At 42.1% G+C, this 26,512-nt stretch overlaps 1 protein-coding gene across 1 annotated transcript in view; it reads left to right on the top strand.

Annotated features, from left to right (window-relative positions):
• mtor (mechanistic target of rapamycin kinase) overlaps positions 1-26,512 on the top strand; it is a 127,066-nt gene that overhangs the window by 93,350 nt on the left and 7,204 nt on the right. Inside the window, exons 35-48 of the mRNA XM_054767890.1 lie at positions 97-222; positions 1,324-1,455; positions 7,212-7,327; positions 16,335-16,452; positions 16,959-17,144; positions 17,690-17,790; positions 17,926-18,022; positions 19,017-19,115; positions 19,191-19,313; positions 19,614-19,796; positions 19,937-20,071; positions 23,120-23,294; positions 25,438-25,573; positions 25,653-25,800. Of these exons, the coding sequence (XP_054623865.1) occupies positions 97-222; positions 1,324-1,455; positions 7,212-7,327; positions 16,335-16,452; positions 16,959-17,144; positions 17,690-17,790; positions 17,926-18,022; positions 19,017-19,115; positions 19,191-19,313; positions 19,614-19,796; positions 19,937-20,071; positions 23,120-23,294; positions 25,438-25,573; positions 25,653-25,800 (1,875 nt within the window). The remainder of the gene's footprint in view (positions 1-96; positions 223-1,323; positions 1,456-7,211; positions 7,328-16,334; positions 16,453-16,958; positions 17,145-17,689; positions 17,791-17,925; positions 18,023-19,016; positions 19,116-19,190; positions 19,314-19,613; positions 19,797-19,936; positions 20,072-23,119; positions 23,295-25,437; positions 25,574-25,652; positions 25,801-26,512) is intronic.

Below are 26,512 nucleotides of genomic sequence, written 5' to 3' on the forward strand. Positions count from 1 at the left end.
TAAATGTCAGGAGTAGTTGCCTCTCTTTGATTACGGTGACAAAAGAGTATTTCATCTGTCATTTGTTTTATTTTTTGTGTGTGTGTTTTCGCTCAGGGTTGTCAGCGTATTGTGGAGGACTGGCAAAGGATCCTCATGGTCCGGTCCCTGGTGATCAGTCCCCACGAGGACATGAGGACGTGGTTGAAATATGCCAGCCTCTGTGGCAAGAGTGGACGTCTGGTCAGTACATTTACAGACAAGTTAACAATCAGGCAAAATGCAAACTTGACCCGACTGAGGTTGTACAATTGCTCATGCACATGCACTAGCGCCCGATCTTGATGTATCGTGTAATTAATGTGATCATTCTTTCCACCAGTTATTAATGATAACCCTCACCTTGCATATTAGGACTAAGGTGTTTTAGGGACCTACTTGAACAAGAATAAGAATAAAAGAATAATAAGAATAAAAAGGAAAGTTTTAAAAAAATTGCACGAGAGTGAAATTTCGTGAAAAACAATTTTGGCATTAATATGTTAATTTTCCAACTTTTTTCCCGATAAATACAACTTTATTCTTGAAGCGCTACAACTGTGACTTGTAATTTAAAACTTTTTTAAAATTATTTTCAATCCACCTTCTTGTCATCAAAATCAACAGAATGACTCAAAATAAGCCACAATGTCAGGAACGTTGCAGTAATGCAGTGCTATATTATGAAATACTGACATACTGTATGCAATGTGCCAGAGCACGGGTGACAGCACTTTCTGAGCCGTGATATAAAAGTTAAAAAACTATTTGTGACAAGTAAACTCCTACCATGACAATTTGGAGCTGTTTTGACACTGATGAAAGGGACTTAATCAACGTTTGAAAAGTAATATTTGTGCATCTGCTTGACTCCAGTAGTTTTCCATGTTTGACTTCTCCTGTTACTGTCATTGATTGCTAAGCATCGCAGCCAATTAGACACATACACTATGTAAACACACAAAATGCTAACAGTGATGTAACTGAAAGTGAAAGCAATGGCAAGCCTGTTGGGGTGAATGTGAATGCAAGGTGTTGGAAAAAATGACCCTCTAAGACTACCTTTTTTCCTTCTCTTCCTAATTACTTATGCATGCCCTCCTGGCTAAGGATGTGTCATGGCGGTTATATAATAAAGCTCTGTAAGGTCTCAAGGAGTTTTTTTTTTCCCCTCTCCCCAAAATAACAAAGGGTCACCGGGGGTCATCGTTCATGGTCTATAAAATTCCCAATTCTCTGACAGCGCTCTTCCTCCTGCTGTGATGCATTTGGCCAACTTTGACTTCCTTGCTCTGCTCCCTCCAGGCTTTAGCCCATAAGACCCTGGTGCTCCTGCTGGGCGTTGACCCCTCCAAGCAACTGGATCACCCTCTGCCCACAGCCCACCCGCATGTAACCTACGCTTATATGAAGTACATGTGGAAGAGCACCCGCAAGGTAAGACTCCAGCCGTCCTCAATGGGAATAATACAATTGGAAGCTATCAGTCATATGATCCCTTGATAGAATTTTCACACTTCCTGTCTGGGCCTCGAACGGGATTGACTCGGCATGTCGGCGGAGCCAGTGCCGCAGACATTTATATTTCCATCACAACGGTAAAAGAGCGTCTGTAATGTTAGACGGGTATGAGTCAGTTGTTCAGCAGCGGCGGTTTATGATTGATGTGTGGATAAAATCACTTTTTATTTCCAATAAATTCTTGGACAATTAAAGTCCTCCGCCATGCACTGTAAGCATTAAGTGCTGCAAGAAAAATGTCAGATTTCCATTTTTTAGCATGTAAAAAGAGAACTAGGATTCATGTGTAATCATTTTAAATGGCAAAAATATATGTATTTCAAATTACACTAGTAATTTGAAGACTGAAAAAATAAGGCATAATCTAGATGTACAGAAAGATAGATGTGAATTTAATTTAATTTAATTATTAAAAATTGTAAATGATACAAAATACATATGCATATTTTCTGTAAATTTAGCAAATGAATATATATTTTTGTGTACTAATACAACCTTCACTGGTAAATATAAAATTTAAAAAAAATTATAATCTAGCTACATAGATTTTTCTAAAGTTTTTTAAAAGTAGTATTTATTTATTTTGGGGGGAGGGACTATTTTAAAAACGTCATAACAATTTGTAAGATTTTAAGAATATATGTGGGTTTGTGTACTCGTACAACCTTCACTGGCAATTTTAAAATAAAGAAATCCATAATCTTTTTAAAATAATTTCTAAATCTATAATCTAGTTTATAAATACAAATGTGACTATAATTTTTAAATTTGGGAGAAAAACATGTTTTACTTACTGTATGTTGTTCTTTTAATTAAAAGCTCTCTTTCTTTATTAATTTATTTCTGTAAATAATTATTTAATCAAATTTGAAAACAGACCAATCTTTCAACCATGATTTATAATATGTTTTAATATTTTCATAATATGCTTTTTTCTATATGGTAGCAAGAGTGGATTGGCCATTGGGAGTGCCAAAATTGGGCCGATGGATGGCCGTTTATTTATTTATTATTATTATTTATTTATTTATGCGCCTTTGAATGTTATGCTATATTAAGTGGAAATTGAGATGGGTCAAGCACTGGGACCAAGCAGAATACGGCCGCTCAAGTTGAAGCCTGTTTCTCTTTAGACGGCCCACAAGCTCATCGATAGGTATTACATTTTTGTTCCTAACGTGTGATTGGCCATCCCACTGTCACTCCATAAGCACCTGGAAATGGCACACCGGTGTTTGTTAGTTCGCCAGGAGTCCGTGTTGATATTCATTAACAAATTTGAATCCAGGGCTCCAGACTGAGACTAAATGATCACATTTTGTAATTAAAATATGAGACATTGTGAATGAATTTTTCATCTGCTTGCGCATGTGTGACCAGATAAACATGGCGTAAATTCTGGTGTATAAGCCGCACCGGCGTATAAGCCGCACCCACAAAGTTTAGAGGAAAAAACAGATTTGTACATATATAAGACGCACATATCCACGACATAAAATGGCATGTTGTGGCACGCACCAGTCTGTGAGGACCAGGCATCTCTTTATTTGTCAGGAGCCAAACATGAGCTATGAAAAAACTCATAATGAGCTTGTCAGCCTATTGGAAATTGCAGGAGGTCATTACTCAATATAACAGTCTGAATCACTGTGTCATCTTAGAAAGAACACAACTTCAGAACTACTACTAATCGGTTAAATACTGTGCCGTATGTGAGTCAGTGAGGAAACGGTAGCTCTTTCTTTGGCAGGAGCCAATCACGAGCTATCAATGTACTCACGACGAGCTTGTCAACCCACTGGAAATTGCAGGAGGTCATTATATATAACAGTATAACAATATAACAGTCTGACTCACAGTGTTATCTTACAAGCATCACTAAACTCATCACATAGCAACTTAACACTCTAAAGGTATACCTGGCAAATATACAAACATGTACCAATACAGTTTAACATGAGAAAAAACAATGTTTAAGTTTTCCCATAATGCATTTTGTCTGAGCCAAGCATTTCATTGGAGGACAAGCACCATAGAAAATGGATTGATGGTTCTGCAATACTGCCTCTGTCCACCAGAGGGAGCCAGAAGAGCCCAAAGGGAAGCTGATGTCATTGTAGCGCCCCGGGGCGAACCAATGAATGCGTTACTCGGACGCAGTGCCTTATGAGAAAACTTTAAAGAGTTGTTTTTTTATTTTTTATTTTAAACTCGTATTGGTACATGTTTGTATATTTCTCATGTATATGATGAGTTTAGTGTTGCGTTGGTTGCCCCTGCCAACAACGTTTTCCAGAAGTTGACAACCTTACCAGTTAATTTGGAGATTTTATTTTATTCCATCCATCCATTTTCTATGCCGCTTCTCCTCATTAGGGTCGCGGGGGTATGCTGGAGCCTATTAATGAGTATTTTTTGTTGCTGACAAACTTGTGCTCCACACTTCAGCCCAATGACTTGCAAAGGAGATAGTTTGCCAATCCACACTAACTCTAAAAAAGGAAGGAGGAGACAAATGAAACCCCCAATGAGGCCTTCAGATAATAGGGACAAAAACAGGGTGGATAGAGAAGACAGTTGTCATTTATTGTTTGAGTATTTATCAGTAATACACTGAAAATGAGAGGAAATGTGAATATTTACTTTGCAAGTAAATTTAGGTTTTCCAAAATGTTCTGCTTGCGTTTCTAAAATTTTAGGTTAGGGGCCACTGTGCTCCTAGTAAAAACATTTAGTCTGGAGCCCTGGAATCTGTGTTCATGTGTGCGTATGTCTTTTTTGGGGAGAATCGAGGTAGCACTGTAAATAGTTGAACGCTTGCTTAACTGGCTATGAACTTTACTTGACATAATAAATAGCAAACATGAGTATTACAGAACAATAAGCAAAGTAATACTGATTCATTGATTAATTGCTTTTATGAAGCACTTAAGTGATACTTAAGTGATCAAACAATGCCACATTGCGCATCTACAAAGCTTAAAAGTCACATGTTGCAATGCGATGTGTTTTGAGCATGTACATGTGCTATTTTCACACTTGGTAATCATTTCTACCCATAATCCTATACCTATAGTCATTCTGCCTATAATGACATCCCTTCACCTGTATGTCACCTGCAGAGTTGAAGTGTTTAAAGTGACATGAAGGACATTGGTTTATTGTCCTTTCCACAGTTTTATTAGCACTCAATAACGTAATCAAACCTTACCTTTATTCATTCCCATATAGTATGTAGTATGTATATGTAGTAGCATTTGGGACCAAATATGAGGTGAACGAAAAACAGGAACAAGTATAGCAGTCTGTCTGTGCAGTGTGGAAGAAAGTTGGCACACGCACCATAGTGCATTCAAGGATCGTCGAACAAAGTGGGTTGCCGCTCGCAACAAACAACAAAAATATGCAAAAACTTTAGGATTTCTAACTTTTATAAAATAATGGCCCATGTTTCCAAAATTGATATGCATTTAAATACAATTTGATGTAGTGCTTTTTCTTTGATCATTGCACCTGCAAGTTTCCCGCGGCCCGGTTCAGCCCCACCCACGGACCGGTACGGAGCTGGTACCGGTGGTTGGAGATGCCTGGTCTATACAAGATGTAGAGCTGTATTGTCTGTTCTAAAATCAAATTGGCAGGCCCAGTACAACCTAGTTTGTGGACATGATCTCACCAGAAACCCCAGCAGCCCAGTGAGCCCACCCATAACTGATTTCAATCTAATTTATTTATTTAAGGCTCCAGAATATAAAGGGATATTGTTCAGTATAGTGGCGTTGTTAAGGGCTTGTGTGTACATCAATGGGGCGAGTTGGCACAGTACATGCGCATGGATTGTAGTGGGCCAGTCTGGACCAAAAAGTCCAGGGCCAAATTTCGTATGGTAGTATTCTTAATTACATCTTCCTTTTTTTCTATTTATCTTTCTGTATAGCTAATCTTTCTTGTCATATAGCTATATGTCTTTTTATTTTTGTATAGCTTTTTCCATAGGTAGAACAATTTATTTTAAAACTCAATGATTATGAAATGTATCTGTACAGGTATAAATGTCTACAACAAAACCCACAACACAGGCTTTGCATCAGGCTGTGTACGTTACTTTGACTTTTTCTTCTTGTGCAAGCAATCCTATCCTATGAAAGTGAGCTAAACGACATCTCTTTTTGTTCTTCATTCATCATAAAGACTTAAAGTATTGGCAGAAGAGGTGGCTCCTGGAATATTGTGCTCCAATTCTTTGTGATTTAGGTACTTTTAGTCCTTGGCAACAAACACTGAGAGGCATTTTAAAAGAGGCATTTAATGTCAGGATATACCACCTTTGTACATGTGTTTGTTCAACACGCGGTTTGATGAATTGCTCTTGCAGGAACTGTACACATATTACGCACCGATTGACATGCTGTTCCAGCCTATCCCTTACAGCATATACACACAGTATATACTAGTACATCCCCAGGCACGCATAAACAACTCTCATTAAGGAAGTGGTTCCCAATGATTTCCTGTCATGTCCCCACTGGGGGACAGAAATGCTTTTGCGCCAACCCTCGATCAAGTGAAAGGGAAGTGGCTGTGCATGTTTGTCATGCTGCCCGTGTGTCATATTTTTGTGAGATACTTCTTACATACTTTTCCAGCTTTGTCACATCCACACTATTAAAGCCAAAGTGAGCCCACACTTTCGATTTCAACGATGCTGGTGCATCTTTGTTTAACTTCGCATTCCCAATTTTCCACCACTGTCGTGAGGAGAACCTCCTGGATGAGATGTAAAATGGTGGTTCAACACACTGTGGAGGAACAGTGAAAAAAATTTATAGCAGCTATATTTTAATAATAATTTAAAAAACGTGGCGAGAGCTAATCCATCACAACGTTAATTATCACCAAAGTTCAATATACAGTAATCCCTCATGTATCGCGATTAATTGCTTACAGACCTGACCGTGATAAGTGAATTTCCACAAAGTAGGATTTGTTCTTTATGTGGCATAGAAAACCTGTTTAAGACCTTCTACATATGTTTTTTTTACATTATTAGAATCTTCTAGACATAAAATAACACCGATAGTCCCCTTTACATTTATATTATTCAAATTGGTAGATATAATCAGATAAAATAAGCCAAGACATAAACATAAACATAAACATTAAGGCATAAACTTGTGCTTGTGTTTGTCGCAGTAAATGTGTTCCTTGTGGAGGACAGGAAGTGACATCTGGGGTTCAGAGTTGAGTATTAGCTTGCCATGAGTTATAGCCACAACAGAAGCTTATGTTACTATTATGTTATTATTATTAGTGTGCCTGTTGTGAGATTATTTAAACCTGCAACAAAAGCCTGTTGTCCCGGCGATCAAGTCTGGTGCTTGTCTCACCAAACAATTACCGGTGTAGAATACTACATTCACAGTTTGAATGTGTCTTCTTAATGACCTATATTTGTATTTTAATTTCCTTAGCTATTTATATGCCTGAAAATGCTTAATTTAGCCAAAAAAAAACTGTCAATTTTGCTTAAATATGCTAATGCTTTTTACTAATAATAGGCCGTATTTAACCACAAAGCAGCATGGTTTATTAATTAATATATTTGACAAACCGAGATGGAGTGAAGCTGTGAATATAGTGTATTTCTCATAGATTGTTTTGTTCCTTTTCAGATCGATGCCTTCCAGCACATGCAGCACTTTGTGCAAGGGATGCAGCAGCAAGCCCAGCACGCCATTGCGGCTGAGGACCAACAACACAAGCTGGAGCTCCACAAACTGATGGCCAGGTTTGTTTTGTTTTTGTACAAGCACTTACGATACTAATCTAAGAAATCTTCTTTCTTTCCCCATCTTCTAAATACCACCAGTATACCTTTTGCAAGTTTATTGGCTTCTTATGGTCTTTTACAAGGCGAGCCAGATTCGTTGAATGAAAAAAAAAAAAAAAGTAAATGTTTGCAACATAAAATGATACCCTTTCACACTCAACTACTCATCAGCCACCTAAACAAGTCATAGATCTTGTATGCCGCCTCCACCCCGACACTGCCATATTTTTATTTTTTTACCTACGCACACACCCCTCCCACTGAATGCTTGCCTTGACAGCTCTGGCAGAAGGGTGCAGCCCAATGTGGGAAAATCATGAAGCCTCTTTCAAAAGCTTGTCAGCTATTCAAAAAACTGTCAGACACCGATTAAATTGATTACAGTATCTCCCAAAAGTGAGTACAGTACAGTCATGGACAAAAGTTTTGTCATAGGTAGACAGTATGAAATAAAAACCTCATAACTCCCTAACTAATCCTCCTATTGTTGAGAACTATGGTTCATATGAATCACTTTAGTCTTGGCATTCTCTGGTAAAAATGACATGACGTGTCTTCGAACCGTCTTGAATCAGTTACGTAATAGTCACAAATAGACACCTTGTCTTGTCACCTTGTATGTTTCCATCTGTTTTGTGTACAGACATGGTTTGAAAGGCCCTGATTGGTCACGGTCTGGTTTGCCAGGGTATAAAAGCAAAGATTTGGCTCACATTGATTCACAGTAGGCTTGGTAGACTTCTAAAAGAATACTAGCCAACATGCCGAAGATTCAGCCTGAGACAAAGCTGCTCATCATCAAAGCCCTCAAGACCAAAAAGCCTGGTGATGTTGCATCTACTTTCAATGTGTCCAAGCGCCATGTACTGAGGATCCAGAAGCGTTACAAAGATACTGGTGATGTTCGCGACAAGCCCAGATCAGGAAGACCACGCAAAACCACTACTCGAGAAGACAGGATGCTGGTCCAAAAGTCAACAGCTGACCCATTTGCAACCTCAACGCAGCTTCAGCAGGACTGGACGCCGTCCAATCCTGTCTCAACCAGAACAGTACGAAGGATTCTTGGTCGACATGGTCTACGAGGCTGTATTGCAGCACAGAAGCCAGCATTGAAGAAGAAGCAGCTGACTAATCGAGTTGTGTTTGCTAAAGACCACACCCCTGAGAAAGGCTGGACCACCAAAATGTGGGGGAAAGTTGACTTTTCAGATGAATCTTCAGTAGAATTGCACCCTAGACCTACAGGAACCCGACTAAATCCAAGGTACACCCAGAAAACGGTCAATTTCGGAGGCGGGAAGATAATGGTGTGGGGTTTCATTCGACATGGAGGAGGAAGGAAGACCTGCAAAGTAGATGGAAACATCGACAGCATCAAATATCAACAGATTCTTGCTTCCCACTACATTCCAGAACACAAGAGGGGTCAGATCTTCCAGCAGGATGGCGCTCCATGCCATACATCGGTCTCTACCAAGAAATTTCTGCAGCAGAAGAAGACAAAGTTCTCGAAAAGTGGCCCGCACAGTCCCCAGACATGAACATTATTGAGCACGTTTGGGCAAAATTGAAGGAAGACACCTGGAAGACAAAGCCAAAGAATCTAGATGACTTGTGGAAGGCATGTGAGGCCGCGTTTTATGCCATCCCAGATGCCTTCATCAACCAGTTGTACAGGTCCCTGCCCAGCCGAATGTCAACCGTCATCCAAGCAAAGGGAAGCCACAGCCGATACTGAAATTATCAAATCTCTCATGGTAAAAATGTTCAACATGCTTGTTGCTATGATGCTTTGATGTTGTTCTGAAACAAAGAAATGTTTGTTGAATACATTTCAATAAAGTGTAAAACGTGACAAGACTTTTGTCCAGCTGAAAATCTACCCTTTTGTAATCATTATGTAACTGATCAAAGATAGTGTCATGAAATGTTATGCAACTTGTACTAATAAAATACTGAGAACATTAGTATTCTGAAGAAACATGGTTTTCATGGATGGAACAGATGCAGGTGGAGTTATGAGGTTTTTACTTCATACTGGCTACCTATGACAAGACTTTTGTTCATGACTGTACTTTGATGTTTCAGAAAGCATTTCATTCTTAATTATTTTATCTTGTAAAGGGCCAGTACTATAGAATGTAAACATGGATATACTTTAAAGTAGTCAGTGTACGACTTATATAGCGGTATCGATTTACTATCCACTGAATATGAGTCAATACACAGCCATTATTGTCTAAATAGCTGGCAACACAAGTGAGGGGAACACCCTGCAGTGAATTGTGCCCAAGTGTCAATATTTAGCATCGCCCCCATTGTTACCTACCACTGCCTTATCCTGTTGGACATGGAATTCACCAGAGCTGCACAAGTTACTGGAGTCCTCTTCCACTCCTTCATGGTGACATCATTGGTGGAGCTGGTGGATGTTAGACACCTTGCACTGCTCCCTACTCCTCCTGCTTGAGGATGCCTCCACAGTTGCTGAATAAGGTTCAGGTCTGAAGGAGACATACTTGGCCACTCCATCACCTTCACCTTCAGCTTCCTCAGCAAGACACTTGTCATCTTGGAGGTGTGGTAAGGCTCATCATCATCTTGGAAACCTGCCATGCAGCTCAGTTTCTGCTTCACAATGTCACAGTACATGGTGGAATTAATCTTTCTCCTTGATGATCCACAGCTTCCCAGTGCCGGCCGGCACCACTCATGCAGCCTCAGACCATTATGCTGCTACCACTGCCATGCTTGACTGTAGGCAAGACACAATTAGCATGCCAAAAGACTCCAAAAGACCAGAACAAGTCACTAGACACAAAGTGATACGATACTTTGATGGCCCAGACAATGCATGATATGCTGCATGCTGTTTTGTCTCATTAAACTCAAGAAGAAAAGGGAGAAGATTATGCAGTTTTTGAAAATGTACATGTTGGAATTCATGTTTCCCTCAATGAACCACAGCTTACACAGGGCCCGCAGCACTCACGCATCCCCAGTCGAGTTAAGGCACAATTACCCTGCTATTCACTTGTGTTGCCGTCTATTTAGACAATTATGGCTGTGTGTTGACTCATTTTTAGTGGATAGTAAATCTATACCGCGCATTGACTATAAAATATATCTAAGTTTACTCTCCATAGCATTGTCCTTTGAGAAGATGTACTGTAAATTGTCATTTAAAACGTTATAGATTGGTAACACATGAATCAAGAACGACCACTTGACCAACGTGAAGACTGTTCTGTCTTGGTGGAGGTCTGTTTTGGCTTGTTACACAGAAACACACACAAAAATGCATCATTGTTTGTAATTAGTCACACATGACAACAGAGAAGCGTGACAAGATTTTTTTTTTTTTTTAAAGACACGGGCTATTTTGGAAAACTGCTTCCATCCTCCCAAGAGGGATGCCGGGCGCTTGAGGAATGCATTTTAGCGACAACACCTGTATCTTGTCAGACAAGGACAGGCTACCTCCAGACGTGCTGACACACTTTGGAGAACACAGGTCGGCGTGTCGCAGTATACAGCACACCTGGATGCCCAACGCTGCCGTCCCCCTCCCTTGAAGAATCCTATGTAGTGTGTGACTAAGCTCAGTAAGCCTGGCGGCGTCCTCTGTCCAAATGACACATTGTTCCCACAAACAGCTATTTTCTCCCTCAACCTGTTTGCAGTTTGCAGTAGTTTAGGAAACCTTTTTTTTTTTTTTTGCATGGAAAAGCACTCAGGAATTACATAATCTCCCAAAAACAATTTAGTTTAGGTATTCTGCAAATGGGGCTTAGACTGTTGGACAGTTGATGGATCAGATGACAACACCATGTGTGCCAAGCGCTTAGTTGGGTTAAATATGAGTGTTTTGTGCAGACGATGCCAGACACTAGACGCCCGCCTGTAAGAAGCGTCTTATCATCCAGCTGTTTGATGGATTAAGTGGAGTCAAAAGTGCGACCTGCTTCGGAGCTCAGTGGTACTGTAGAAAAAGTCATTAAAGATGTGCTCCCGGAACCTTTTAGTAGATATTTGAAGTTTATTAGTCATAGATTTGATAAATGCCCTTACGCTATTCTCTCAAAGTCAAAGGAGAATTAACTCCCTTTTTTTGACGGTCCTCAGTGCATTGAATGTAACACCATAGTCACTGTTCATAATAATAATTATCCTCAGTGTCTCTCTCTTTCCATTTGCTGCAAATACAGCAAATATCAAACATGAATATCCATTCCATTTTCCTCCGCTTATCCGTGTCTGGGTCGCGGGGGCAGCAGTCTTAGTAGGGAAGCCCAGACTTCCCGGTCCCCAACTACCTCCTCCAGCTCCACCGGGAGGACACCAAGGCGTTTTCAGGCCAGCTTTGAGACATAATCCCTCCAGCGTGTCCTAGGTCTTCCCCGGGGCCTTCTCCCGGTTGGGCATGCCCGAAACACCTCACCAGGAAGGCATCCGGACTAGATTCCCGAGCCACCTAAGGTGGGTCCTCTCGATGTGAAAGAGCAGCGGCTCTACTCTGAGCTCCTCCCGGATGACCGAGCTCCTCACCCTATCTCTTAGGGTGAGTCCCGCCACCCTACGAAGAAAACTCATTTCAGCCGCTTGTGTCCGCGATCTCGTTCTTTCGGTCATGACCCAAAGCTCATGACCATAGGTGAGGGTGGGAACATAGATCGAACGGTAAATTGAGAGCTTTGCCTTCCGGCTCAGCTCTCTCTTCACCACAACGGTCCGGTGACCGTTGCAGACGCTACGCCGATCCGCCCATCGACCTTACGCTCCAACCTTCCCTCACTCGAGAACAAGACCCCGAGATACTTGAACTCTTCCACCTGGGGCAGGACCTCATTCCCCACTCGGAGGGAGCAATTCACCCTTTTCCGACTGAGAACCATGGCCTCAGATTTGGAGGTGCTGAGTCTCATCCCAGAAGTTTCACACTCAGATGCAAACCGTCCCAGTAAACGCTGCAGGTCACAGCCCGATGAGGCCATCAGGACCACGTCGTCCGCAAATAGCAGAGACGAGATCCTAAGGCCCCCGAACTGGACTCCCTCAACACCTTGGCTGCGCCTAGAAATTCTGTCCATGAAAATTATGAACAGTATCGGTGACAAAGGGCAGCCTTGGCGGAGGTCAGTGTTCGCCGGAAACAGGCTTGACTTACCGTTGACAATGCGAACCAGGCTCCTGCTCAGATTGTACAAGGACCGAATGGCACGTAGTAGCACGCCAACAATCCCATACTCCCGGAGCACCCCCCAGAGGAAACCGCGAGGGACACGGTCGAATGCCTTTTCCAGGTCCACAAAGCACATGTCGACCGGTTGGGCAAACTCCCAAGTACCCTCCAGTACCCTTGCAAGGGTGTAGAGCTGGTCCAGTGTTCCGCGACCAGGACGACAACCACATTGCACCTCCTGTAGCCAAGGTTTGACTAACGGTCCTACCCTTCTCTACAGCACCCTGGAATAGACTTTCCCAGGGAGGCTGAGGAGTGTGATCCCCCTGTAGTTGGAACACACCCCCTCCGGTCACCCTTCTTGAAAAGGGGGACCACCACCCCCGTCTGCCAATCCAGAGGTACTGTTCCCGACTTCCACGCAATGTTGAAGAGACGTGTCAGCCAAGACAATTCCTTAACATCCAGAGCCTTGAGGAATTCAGGGCGAAACTCATCCACCCCCGGAGCTTTGCCACTGGGGCGCGCGCGTTTTGACTAACCCAGATACCTCAGCCACAGTGATGGAACTGTCCGCGTTTGTGTCCTCAGCCTCTGCTTCTTCTATGGAAGGTATGTCAGTGGGATTGAGAAGGGCCTCAAAGTATTCCTTTCACTGCCCAACTACTGTATATCCTCAGTCGAGGTCAGCAGGCCCCCGTCCCCACTGTAAACAGTGTGGACTGGGCACTGCTTCCCCTTTCTGAGGCGCCGGACGGTTTGCCAGAACCTCTTCGAGGCTGACCGAAAGTCGTGTTCCGTAGCTTCACCGAACTCCTCCCACACCCGAGTTTTTGCCTCGACCACCGCCGAAGCCGCGTGCCGCTTGGCCTGCCGGTACCTATCAGCTGCTTCAGGAGTCCCACAAGCCATCCATGCTCGATAGGACTCCTTCTTCAGCTTGACGGCAGCCCTGACCTCTGGTGTCCACCATCGGGTTCGGGGCTTACCGCCACGATAGGCACCAACCACCTTGCGGCCGCAGCTCCAATCGGCTGCCTCAGCAATGGAGGCACGGAATAGAGCCCATTCGGACTCAATATCCTCGTCCTCCCCTGGGATGCAGGCGAAGTTCTGCCGGATGTGAGAGCTGAAGACTCGACGAACGGGAGACTCTGCCAAACATTCCCAGCACACCCTCACTACACGTTTGGGTCTCCCGGGTCTGACCGGCATATTCCCCCGCCATCTAATCCAACTCATCACCAGGTGGTTGACAGCTTAGTCCCTCTCTTTATCCGCGTGTCCAGAACATGCGGACTCAGGTCTGATGATACGACTACAAAGTCGATCATAGACCTGCGGCCTAGGGTGTCCTGGTGCCATGTGCACTTATGGACATCCTTATGTTCGAACATGGTGTTTGTGATGGAAAAACTGTGGTTCGCACAGAAGTCCAACAACAACACACCACACGGGTTCAGATCAGGGAAGCCGTTCCTCCCAATCACGCCCCTCCAGGTCACACTGTCATTGCCCACATGGGCGTTGAAGTCTCCCAGCAAAACGATGGAGTCACCAGTTGGGGTGCTCTCCAGCACCCCTCTGATGGACTTCAAGAAGGCTGGGTACTCTGAACTGCCATTCGGCGCGTACACACAAACGACTGTCAAGACCCTTTCCCCAACCCAAAGGCGTAGGGAAATAACCCTCTCGTTAACCGGGGATGACTCCAACAGAGAGGCACCGAGCCGGGGGGCTATTAATAAGCCCACACCAGCTCGCCGCCTCTCCGCAGCAGCAACTCCAGAGTAGAACAAGGTCCAGCCCCTCTCGAGGAGTTTGGATCCAGAACCCAAACTGTGGGTCGAGGTGAGCCCAACTATATCTAGTCGGAATATCTCAACCTCCCTCACAAGTTCGGGCTCCTTCCCCGCCAGAGAAGTGACATTCCATGTCCCAAGAACCAGATTTGGCAGTCGAAGACCAGGTCGCCCAGGGGCCCGCCCTCAACCGCCACCCAAAGCGCAATGCACCGGGCCCTTGTGCTTGCTTATCAAACCTTAAAATATCAGCATTTTTCAGAATTTGATCAGTCATTTATGTTTTTTTTTTTTGTAATGTTCTTGTTGCAATGACAATAAAGCTATCCATTCATTTAAAAACGTATTTTTTAAATAAAATAATTGCATTATTTGTCATTTTTTATTTAGATATTGATACATTTAGATTTTTTTATAAAATTAGATAAATGTAAATATGAACTTATATAATGTTTATATTTATATGATTTACTTTTTTTAATAATCTTGAAAATAAGACGAATATTAGGAGAAAAATTTAACATAAAATATAATTTAAAAAAATTAACTAATAAAATACATATGAACTATGATTTACCAGTATATATAAATATAAAAGAAATGTATAATAGGTAGGCTTTGTCAAATGTGCATAGCTTGTTTAATATATATTGTATTAAAAAAGTAATATATTCAATTTATACAACTACTGTAGTGGTGTATTACCACTGTATTACCCCCCCATTCCACATACCATTCTTACTCACATTGTCTTTCAAGAAAGAGCTAAAAAAAAAAAAAAAAACATCACACCGCAACATAATAGGTAGATAGCAACAGACAAGACAGTACCAACGAATAATGCTGAATAATCAACAAATATGTGAGCCATAAATGTGTAACATAAGAGCCATTTACAATAACAGTACAGCAAAGCACGCTGTGAGGAAGCACATATCGGGGAAAAGTTTAACTTTTTGGAAGGCGTGTGTCCCACTACATCTGGCCTAAAAGTAACGCCACATTTCAGAAAAAGAACATCATACAAACAGTAAAATATGGTGGTGGTAGTGTGATGGCCTGGGCCTGTTTTGCTGCATCAGGACCTGGAAGACTTGATGTGATAAATGGAACCATGAATTCTGCTGCTGCCAAAAAATCCTGGAAGAGCATGTCCGGTCATGTGTTCGTGACAACAAGCTGAAACCAACTTGGGTTCTGCAGCAGGACAATGATCCAAAACACATCAGCAAGTCCACCTCTGAATTGCTGAAGAAAAACAAATTGAAGACTTTGGAGTGGCCTAGTCAAAGTCCTGATCTGAATACTATTGAGATGCTGTGGCATGACATTAAAAAAGGCGGTTCATGCTTTAAACTCCAGTGTGGCTGAATTACACCAATTCTGCAAAGATGAGTGGGCCAAAATTCCTCCACAGCGCTGTAAGAGACTCATTGCAAGTTATTGCAAATGTTTGATTGCAGTTGTTGCTGCTAAGGGTGGCCCAACCAATTATTAGGTTTAGGGGGCAATCACTTTTTCACATGGGGCCATCTACTGTAGGTTTGGATTTTTTTTTCTCCCTTAGTTTCATTTAAAAACTGCAGTTGTGTTCAGTTGTGTTGTGACTGACTAAGATTTTAATTTGTTTGATGGGCTGAAACATTTAAGTGTGAGAAGGGGGCAAACACTTTTTCACACCACTGTATTATTGTATTGGTATATTTATTCGGATATAGTATACCATATCATAAAAATATGTTATTTTAAGCATGTTATTTTATCAGGTGTGTTAACATTCTGTATTGTGACTGAGCTAGCTGAACTTGATACTGCAGAGCTTCAAACAGCAGGGTTGACCTCCGACCTCCTGTAGCATCTTGCCGCCCCCCCCCCCCCCCCCCCCCCCCCCCCCACACACACACACACACACACACACACACAATTTAGTGATTTGGTTTTCCTACTGAAGGATTTTCTGTGCTTTTCTTTTTCACAGATGCTTCCTGAAGCTGGGAGAGTGGCAGCTCAGTCTGCAGGGCATCAATGAGAGCACCATTCCCAAAGTCTTGCAGTATTATAGCCATTCCACCGAGCACGACCGCAACTGGTACAAGGTCAGCCCCAAACATCCCCAACAAACACGTCACCCCTCACGCTCTAAACTTTCAACCTCACTGACCTCAGTAAAAATTCCAGGTGCGTCGGCAGGAGGTTTTCTTTACGAGAAGAAACGTTCTTCTTCATTGTAAATGCCTTTTTAAACACATCTCCCTAAGAATGTTGTTTAGTGGCTGCATGGTTCATTTATGTAGATCAGTGAATGGTGCCTCGCCTGATGATATCAAAGGTTTCAGGGGATGCTGAGAAGGAGATGTTTTTTATTTCTTCTAATCCAACCTGCAGGCTACTGGGATGTTTGTATTTTACTCACCTACCCAACTTCCTACTCATCTGTCTTTGCCAACCCCCTTAAGCTTTTAACCTTTTAATAGACTGGTTGCATAACACAGCACACATGGATCACCCCCGTGGAGACATCGTGTCATACCTTAAACTTGGAAAATGACATCATGAGCCATTAATCGAAGTCATTTCCAGTCGTTGCCCCCTTTATTTTCAGGCCTGGCACGCCTGGGCAGTGATGAACTTCGAGGCGGTGCTACACTACAAGCACCAAAACCAGGCCCGCGACGAGAAGAAGAAGCTGCGGCACGCCAGTGGCGCCAGCGCCAATAGCGAGGCCAGTAACAGCGACAGCGAGATGGACTGCAGCGACCACAGTGCGGGACAGAAAAAAGTCAATGAAGTGAGAGTCGGACGGAATGAACCCCTCCATCCATATAGTCAACTAAGATCCACACCATCACATCATAATTCACTGAGCCTGGTTGGGAATAGATATGGGTAGCATTTGTTAATTAATAGCGTTTTAAAGAAATTCAGGCAAAAATGAAGTGAACTACTTGGCTTCAACCAGCAGAGGCACGGTTTATTCAGTCTCAACTAGTTTGCGCTGTAAAGAAGAACAAGATGTCAGCAATGGGACATTGAGCTATGTCTACACAGACACACACACACACACACATACACACACACACACAGACTTTTTAATGACGTAGCAGTAAAATGTGCAGTACATTTTACTTAGAGGAGGTGTCCATAGTGAAGGTTTATGTGGCTGTAGGTCTTTAGCTCATGTAAGGTGTTCTTCTTTTGAAGCTGAATCAACAGCGCCTCTACTGGCTGTGGCCAAATTTTGCTTGCTTCAGGAAGACACTAATCAATCAATTCCACACAGTGAGCCTTAACAAGTGAGAAATTGTAATTTTTTTGCTGTGCTTGGCCACACAGGACCTCTCCAAAACATTGCTCTTGTACACAGTTCCTGCCGTTCAAGGCTTCTTCCGCTCCATCTCTCTCTCCAGAGGCAACAACCTGCAGGATACACTAAGGTGACTCAAATGAATGCAACACACTCAAGAAAACAAACTGCTTCACACTGTAGACCTAGAATGTGGGTTTAAGAGGACCTCTAGTGGCTGCTTTCTTGCCGCCAATATAATTATTTTGTTGTTTGTGTTTTTCAGGGTTCTAACTCTGTGGTTCGACTATGGTCATTGGCCTGAGGTGAATGAGGCCCTAGTGGAGGGCATAAAAACCATACAAATAGACACCTGGCTGCAGGTAAAACATGCACATAAGCTAGTCTTAAGCTATCTATCCACTGCTGGGATATTATATTTGTTCTTTTTTTATAAGCAATTTGTGTTGTTTACACTGATTTTGTTTGTCTGCAGATTTTAATATAAGAATTTGCATTTTCTCATGATAGGAAGCAATACTAGGTACAATTCCACTATTTTACTATAGACAAAAAAAACATGTGCTTAACATTTATTAAATCACCTAAAATAAATCGTAACATTTATTTAATGTTTTATTAAATAGATTTATTAAATCATCTAAAATAAATCATAAATATATATCCTCGTAAAAGAAGAAAAGTATGTAATATATAAAATAGAAATTTATTTACCAGACCTTTGGGCTTTATAAAACTTGTTTTCTGTTCAGGAATGCAAAGACATAACTATAATTTGAGATATAGATATAACTGTAAATTTCAAAAATTGTATTTAGCCATTGTGTTGTCTTATTTCTGCACAACACAACACATGCTTGTACTGTAGATACCAATGCCTTAGTGGAGGTCATTTTCCCAAACTCAGAAATAAAAACACAGCAGCAGTAGCAGCAGCTCCAATATGTAGGGTTACCGCTTTGTAGTCGCCTGAGGCACTGTGAACATGGCGCTGACGCGCTGCGAGCTAGCTACTAGCCGGCTAGCCTGTGTGGTGTGGCAAGGTGTCAATACGCCAGTAACATAGTTCAATTGCCGTAACAATGTTAATAATAACAACAACAATGTCGCTTCAGCCTGGTTAATATGCACGTCACATTATATGTAAATGGAGTATTGTTGACATTGTTTTTAGTGTGTTTCCCATTACGTGCATTCTTAGCCAAGTCTTTTTAACTGTTTTTATATCTTTTGAATGCACAGAAAAGAGAAAGACATATGTGTTCATGTCTCACATAAGGATTGTGGATGATGGACAAAATTCCAACAAAAGTGCAGTGTTCCTTTAAGTCGTCTCCTGTCTTTGTGCCATTTTAGGTGATCCCGCAACTCATAGCTCGAATAGACACTCCTCGTGCTCTGGTGGGTCGCCTCATCCACCAACTGCTGACAGACATCGGCCGCTATCATCCCCAAGTAAGCCCGCTTCTAAAACCAAAATTTAAAACGGTAACTGGGAGCACTGATTACATTTGAACTGCTGTTCTCAAGGCGTTGATCTACCCGCTGACTGTGGCCTCCAAATCCACCACCACAGCTCGCCACAATGCCGCTAACAAGATCCTGAAGAACATGTGCGAACACTGCAACACTCTGGTTCAGCAAGCCATCATGGTACGGACTTTTAGTAGTACTAGTCAACCCTATGTAAACTATTAGGGGTGCAATGGTATGCCGACATACTGCTTTCATCTTTATCGGGAAGGCCAAGTGTTGCCAAATAGGAGACTTTCATGGCTTCTCCTCTAGCCCTAAGGGTGGGCTGCACTTACTTGTTTACACAGTAGACATGTGACTATATTGCCGCTCTGCCGTACCAAATACATGTACTGCTAGACCACTATAAATTATTCAAAGTTTTCTGCCTTGAGTTTGCAAGTTTTTCCAGGTCTTCTCCTCCGTCCTTGGTCTCAGGTGAGCGAGGAGCTTATCAGAGTGGCCATCTTGTGGCACGAGATGTGGCATGAGGGCCTGGAGGAGGCATCGCGACTCTACTTCGGGGAGCGCAACGTCAAGGGCATGTTTGCTGTACTGGAGCCTCTACACGCCATGATGGAGAGGGGGCCGCAGACCCTGAAAGAGACCTCGTTCAATCAGGTGCGTCTCTGGCAGATTGGGGTTAAAGCCATTCTCAGGAAAGTACAGCAAGTTCTGACCTTATGACAAATCAAGGATTATACAGAATGGAACTTTTTTTTTTTTTTTTACAAACACTAAATCTGTCCTCATTGCTCAAGGCTTATGGCAGGGATCTGATGGAGGCTCAGGATTGGTGCAGGAAGTACATGCGCTCTGGAAACGTGAAAGACTTGACCCAGGCCTGGGACCTTTACTACCACGTGTTCAGACGCATTTCCAAACAGTTGCCACAGGTATGTAAAACTGGACGCTAAGGGTGCATTAAAACTTGTTTGATTGGGTTAAAAGGAACTTGCTTTGCTAGTACAGTTCATTTGGTATGAACGTGATCATCTGAACAAGCGGTAAGAGGTTTCAGGCCACCTGCAAGCGAACTCTGGTGTGATTCGGTTCACTTCAGCAAATGAGAACATGAACCAAAGACATGGACCAGTGTTGAAATGACAGCAAATGGCATGCAGAAATGACAACTACAGTGGTGTTGTCATTGTTTCTTATTTTTTGTATGTTTGTCACACTTAAATATTTTAGATCAAACAAATTAGTTAATTACAACAAAATGCAGTTTTTAAATGAAACTTTATTATTATTATTACTAAGGAAGAAAAAAAATCCAAACCTACATGGCCCTGTTTGAAAAAGTGATTACCCCCTAAACCTAAGGATTACAGGATTCAAGTCTTCCAGGTCCTGAAGCAGTAAAACAGCCACAGACCATCACACTACCACCACCATATTTTACTGTTGGTATATTGCTTTTTTTCCTGAAATGCGGCGTTAATTTTATGCAAGATGTAATGGGACACACACCTTCCAAAAAGTTCCAACTTTTGTCTCATCAGACCACAGAGTATTTTCCCAAAGGTCTTAGGGATCATTAATATGTTTTCTGGCAAAATTGAGACAACCCTTAATGTTCTTATTGTTCAGCAGTGGTTTTGGTTTTGGAACTCTGCCATGCAGGCCGTTTTTGCCCAGTGTCTTTCTTTTGGTGGAGTCATGAACACTGACCTTAACTGAGGCAATTGAGGCCTGCAGTTCTTTGGATGTCGTTGTGGGGTCTTATGTGACCTCTTGGATGAGTTGGCATTGCACTCTTGGTGTAACTTTGGTTGGCCAGCCACTCCTGGGATGGTTCACTGTTCCATGTTTTTGCCATTTGTGGATAATGGCTGTTACTCTGTTTTGCTGGAGTCCCAAAGTTATAACCTTTTCCAGATTGATAGATCTCAGTTATGTTTTAACGGGGGGGGGCAATCACTTTTTCACACAGGTTCATGTAGGTTTGGATTTTTTTTCTCCCTTAATAATAAAAAGTTTCATTTAAAAACTGCATTTTGTGTTCACTTGTGTCGTCATTGAATAATATTGAAATTAGTTTGAGGATCTGAAACATTTGTGTGACAAACATGCAAAAAAATAAGAAATCACACCACTGTATGTAAGAGAAAATGCTTTGAAAGTGCTCTCTCTGTGCACTGCTCTCTTCCTCTGTGTGTGTGACATCGCTCATGAAAAGTGTATTATTAAAGCTTTTGGTGAAATCTAAGCTGGGAAATATAGCAGTATTTCCGAAGTGCTACATGCCATACAATGTGAGCATTTGCACACTCGCGTTGGTTACGGAGACGAAAAGTTATGCAAAGCAGTTGTTGCAGCAACTGTCTGGGTAGCTGGTCTCAGATGATCTTGGGAAGTAAAGAGGCTGGATGTGGAGGTCCTGGGCTGGTGAGGTTGTGAGACTGGTTGGATGTAATGCCAAATTCTCTGAAACGCCTTTGGAGATGGCTTATAGTAGACAAATGAGCATGCAGTTCACGGCCCACTGCTCTGGGGGACATTCCTGCACCAGCATGCCTATTGCACACTCCCTCAATACTAGAGGTGACATCTGTGGTATTGTGCTGTGTGATATAACTGCACATTTTGGAGTGGCCTTTTATTGTGTCCAGCCTAAGGCACGCCCGTGCAATAACCACGCTGTCTAATCAGAATCTTAATATACCACACCTGTGAGGTGGATGGACTGTCTCGGCAAAGGAGAAGTTCTCACTAACACAGATTTAGACAGATTTGTGAACGGTATTTGAGAGAAATAGGTCTTTTATGTACACAGAAAAAGCTTTAGATTATTGGGTTTAGCTCATGAAGGATAGGAGCAAAAACAGAAGTGCTGCATTTATATTTTTGAGAGTATATAGTAAGACTTCACATTTAGGAAATCACAGCTTCTCGCCAATTAGTGCTTGCTTCCAATTTATTGGTTAAATTGGATTGGTTGTTTGGTTGGTTTAATTGGTTTTTGAATTGAATTGGTTCAATTCCCAATCCCCATCCTCTTTGAGGTTTAGGTAAATCAACACACCGAGAGTATCTCACATTTAAAAGTTAAAGAATGACACCAATTTTGACAGGGGCAGTACACTTAAGGATTCGGCTGCTAATGTTGGGGCGTGGTGGCAAGCTGAAGTGGCCCAGCAGGGAGAGGCAACAGTAGAATGCAGCTAAAAAAAGGTTTAATTACCAAAAACACTGGATAAACCTAGGATCCAAAAAGACAAAATACAATCAGAGTTTTCACTGTCCAGAACACACAAAACATAAGGACATGACGAGCTCAGAGACTAAAACTAGCATGAAGCAGACTCACCACACAACCACCACACAGAGACTTAACAGAAAAAGAGGGAACTAAATACTCAGACTAATTAGACAACAGGACACACCTGGACTAGACAAGAGGGAGGAGATAGCTGACTGGAGGAGACAAGGGTGAGGATGAGACACATGTGCAAACCAGATAGAATCACAAAGAGCACATGAGGAATAAAGCACAGCAAAACCCCCAACATAAATAACAGACTGTGACAAGGGTGCTGCCTTTAGGGAGGTGGGATTCTCCCCGCTGCAACATTATGAAATATACAGCGACATAATAAGGTGCTGGGATTGCTGCAAATATATGCCTGCGGGTTATCTACAGAAATAAACCCACTTCAGGGCACATCTAGGCTGCAGGTTGATGCAGTGATGAAATTGCCTTACATCAGCATCCACAAGTGTGGAAAACCATAAAATGTGCTTCATGGTGCACAGTGGTGTGATAACATGTGAAATGTGATTGTTTAATGAGACATAGTTGTGTATTTATTGGTGTGCAAAATTAGTAGTATATCTTTAGTTTTATCCCTGCAGCTTTTTTAACAGAAGGATTTCACTTCCTCTGCCGCATCGTCACCCCATCTCATTAACTTTTTCTCCTCATCAAAATTGCATACTAGTTGACTTCCCTGGAGCTGCAGTACGTTTCTCCCAAGCTGTTGATGTGTCGCGACCTGGAATTAGCCGTGCCTGGCACTTATGACCCCAATCAGCCCATAATCCGTATCCAGTCCATTGCACCCTCCCTGCAGGTCATCACCTCCAAGCAGCGGCCTCGCAAACTCACCATCATGGGTAAGGATTAGCATCAGTTTAGTGTGAATGTTTGAAAAACATTTTTTTGTTTTGACATGGCCCAACTTGCTATCTGTAAGGACCAACTGCTAAAACTACGTCAAAGATCCCTTATATGACAGGAGCGATCTTTGTCTTTAATGCCCTGCCGCAAAAACGCTTAAAAAGATTCTCTGTATCCTAGCTTCCCAAAGTGGGGTACGTGTACACCCAGTCGTACACCAATTGTCAGGGGTACGTGAATAAAAATAAAAAAACAATTAGTGCCTAACACTCACAATTACAAGTGCGCCTGAATGCCTCACGCCGCAAGAAGAACGGAGCAGAAAGAAGACAAAGCATGAAGTTGGTCCTTGCTCTGTGTGCATTATATGAACAAATAAGTAAATTTGATGATTATTTTGTGCATTAAGAGTGTTTAATTTCGAAGATTTCATTTATATTGCAGTTCCAATCCCCGCATAGCACAGCGGTGAAAACCTGTCATTGTGAGTGGGGATTCCCCCGAAAATAAGTCTATCGTTGGTTGTATGTATTTTTGTACTTCGGGTACTCCTTTATCGTCATTGTTAAACCTTCCTCTTCAATTTGGTATTAAATTAATATGCACACTTAAACCATAGCCATCGTGAGTTGACAAAAAAAAGTGAAGCTAAAATTCAACCCATTCAGACAGAAGGATGCCAACAACAGAATGGAATAAAAGCTATGTAGGATAATTACTTATTGATGTATCAGTGCCAATGTGAAACTGTATGAGAATGTCACCATTCAAAATACATATTTTTGACACGGAATTACTATAAAATTAATTAACCAAGTAATTATGTTCAATTTTGCAAGTTACTTAAGATAAAAAAGGTTTATGTTTTTTTAATATGTGTAGGAGTAGAGGATGTATGGCTTCAGGTCAATTGTCTGATGGGGTACGTGACTGTAAAAAGGTTGACAGGACAGGAGTGCTCCAATGTCTTTAACGCCCTACTGCAAAAACACTAGTCAAAGATTCTCTATATGACAGGAGCGCTCCACTGTATTTAAGGCTCTGTTATAAAAATGTAGTCAAAGGTTCTCTGCGTGACAGAAGCGCTCCACTATTTTTAACGACCTACAGCAAAAACGCAAGTCAAAGATCCTTTATACTGTATGACAGAAGCACTCCGCTGGCCTGCAGGTCACCAGTTGAATAACCTTGGCTTTTTTTGTGTTTTTTTTTAGATATTGCCACAGAGGAAAAATTGTGGTAACTGCCGTAGTACCAGAAATGTTACTTATTGCGTGAGTGGAAAGCGTTACACACACGTTTCTGTCCTGGCTGTTTAGTCCAATCTGCCTAAGTCTGCATTAATAACGGAAAAAGAAATGTAGTCTCTTTGTGAAATAACTTGCCTCTCAAACATAAAATTACAGATGTGTATACTATTTATTGTTTCTACGTTTTATTATAATCAGTGGTTGTCTTCTTTTTACACAACACAGTTGTATGACAACTAAGAATGTTAAAATGCTAGATTCATTCATTTTCCATTATGTTATAGCCAATCCAATCAGAGGTTGTCCAGCATGCCTGAACAACCTTTCTGTTCCCACTCCAGTAGTACTTGTGATGAAAATTTGCATGCATACATAAGCCACCCCAATCTTTTAACAATAATTTGAAGGCCCAAATAAATAATAGCAACATTCCATTACACCGCGTGGTATGAAATACAACACTGGAACGCCTTTTAAAAAAGTCACACTACCGTAAAGTCACCTTGTCTCCGAGCCAAATCACGCTGTTATTAATCACAAATGGTTGGCTTTACCTCCCACTTTTTCCACTGGGCCAGCGTCGTCGTCGTGGTTGTACCTCTTCTCATGTTTCTCCATCAGTGATACACAACATAGGCTGTAAAAGATGAAAGGCAATAAATCAAGTGACCTCTGGAGCAAGACTTCAGATTAAGACCTGTCATCTGCTACCGGGCCTCCTAGATTTACTGGCTGACTTCCATGGCAACAGGAAACACATTGCTGTACTTGGATGGTCTTCAGGGAACATACAACAACTATAACATATCAATGTCTTTACTATGTCAACAACATTAAAGGTTGTATGCAAATTGCAGTGTCTGTGTTGTTTTTGTTGCTCCCTCTGTAGGCAGCAACGGCCATGAGTTCATGTTCCTGTTAAAGGGCCACGAGGACCTCAGGCAGGACGAGAGAGTCATGCAGCTGTTTGGCCTGGTCAACACTCTGCTGGCCAACGACCCTGCGTCTTTGCGGAAGAACCTCAGGTACCCTCGTAGCTGAGTGTGCATTATATGAAGTTGACTGTTGATTCTTACATTTTGGGTTGTGTGGCATACCCATCAGCATCCAGCGCTACGCCGTGATCCCCCTGTCCACTAACTCAGGCCTGATCGGCTGGGTGCCCCACTGTGACACGCTACACGCCCTCATTAGAGACTACAGAGAGAAGAAGAAAATACTGCTGAACATTGAACATCGCATCATGCTCAGAGTATGTAGCCACTTTTATTCCTGAGAATAGGGGTCGAGTCAGTTTGCATCATCAGATTGCAACTATCTGCATACAAGTGGTGGGCAAGGTGCATAGAGGTCCTTTAATAGAGAACCTTTTTTTGCTGCATTTGACCCCCAGAGAAATACATTAGTCCTGTGATGATATACTGTATATGGAGTCTTTGATATAATTGCCTGGGCAATTTTGGGGGTTTTGTGTTCAGGGGCAGATAACAAAAATATAAACAATGAAATAAAATACAACTTCTTTAAGTATAGACCTGTAGGTGCAGCTTCATCTGCTGGATCTGGTTAGTTACGGCACCACTTGGCCCTAAAGCAAGTGTACTGTTACAGGAAAAAGTAAACTATCCTATCAGCAGTTATATTCAGAGCCGTGCCAAAATATATTGTTTTTTTTTTCTTTGCACATTAGCTACCTCCCCACAAAGTTTCATGGAAATCCGTTGTCGTTTTCACAAAGCAGAGTGACATCACCATCGTATTGAACGACAAGTAGTCTCCAGTAAGAGCTCCATTGAATGCAGATTCAGTTAACCATCAAGTCACCTATAGTAGCCGGTTGCGTGGTCTACAAGAGCAAATAGCCGGCTGGATTTTTACTTCGCCCGAGTCAACAAACATTGCCATTAACAGCTGTGACTGTGGGCAACCTCCGGATATAGTTATTAACACCACAATTTGGTCAT

The sequence above is a fragment of the Dunckerocampus dactyliophorus genome, chromosome 1 (assembly GCF_027744805.1).
Source record: "Dunckerocampus dactyliophorus isolate RoL2022-P2 chromosome 1, RoL_Ddac_1.1, whole genome shotgun sequence".
Classification (NCBI taxonomy): domain Eukaryota; kingdom Metazoa; phylum Chordata; class Actinopteri; order Syngnathiformes; family Syngnathidae; genus Dunckerocampus; species Dunckerocampus dactyliophorus.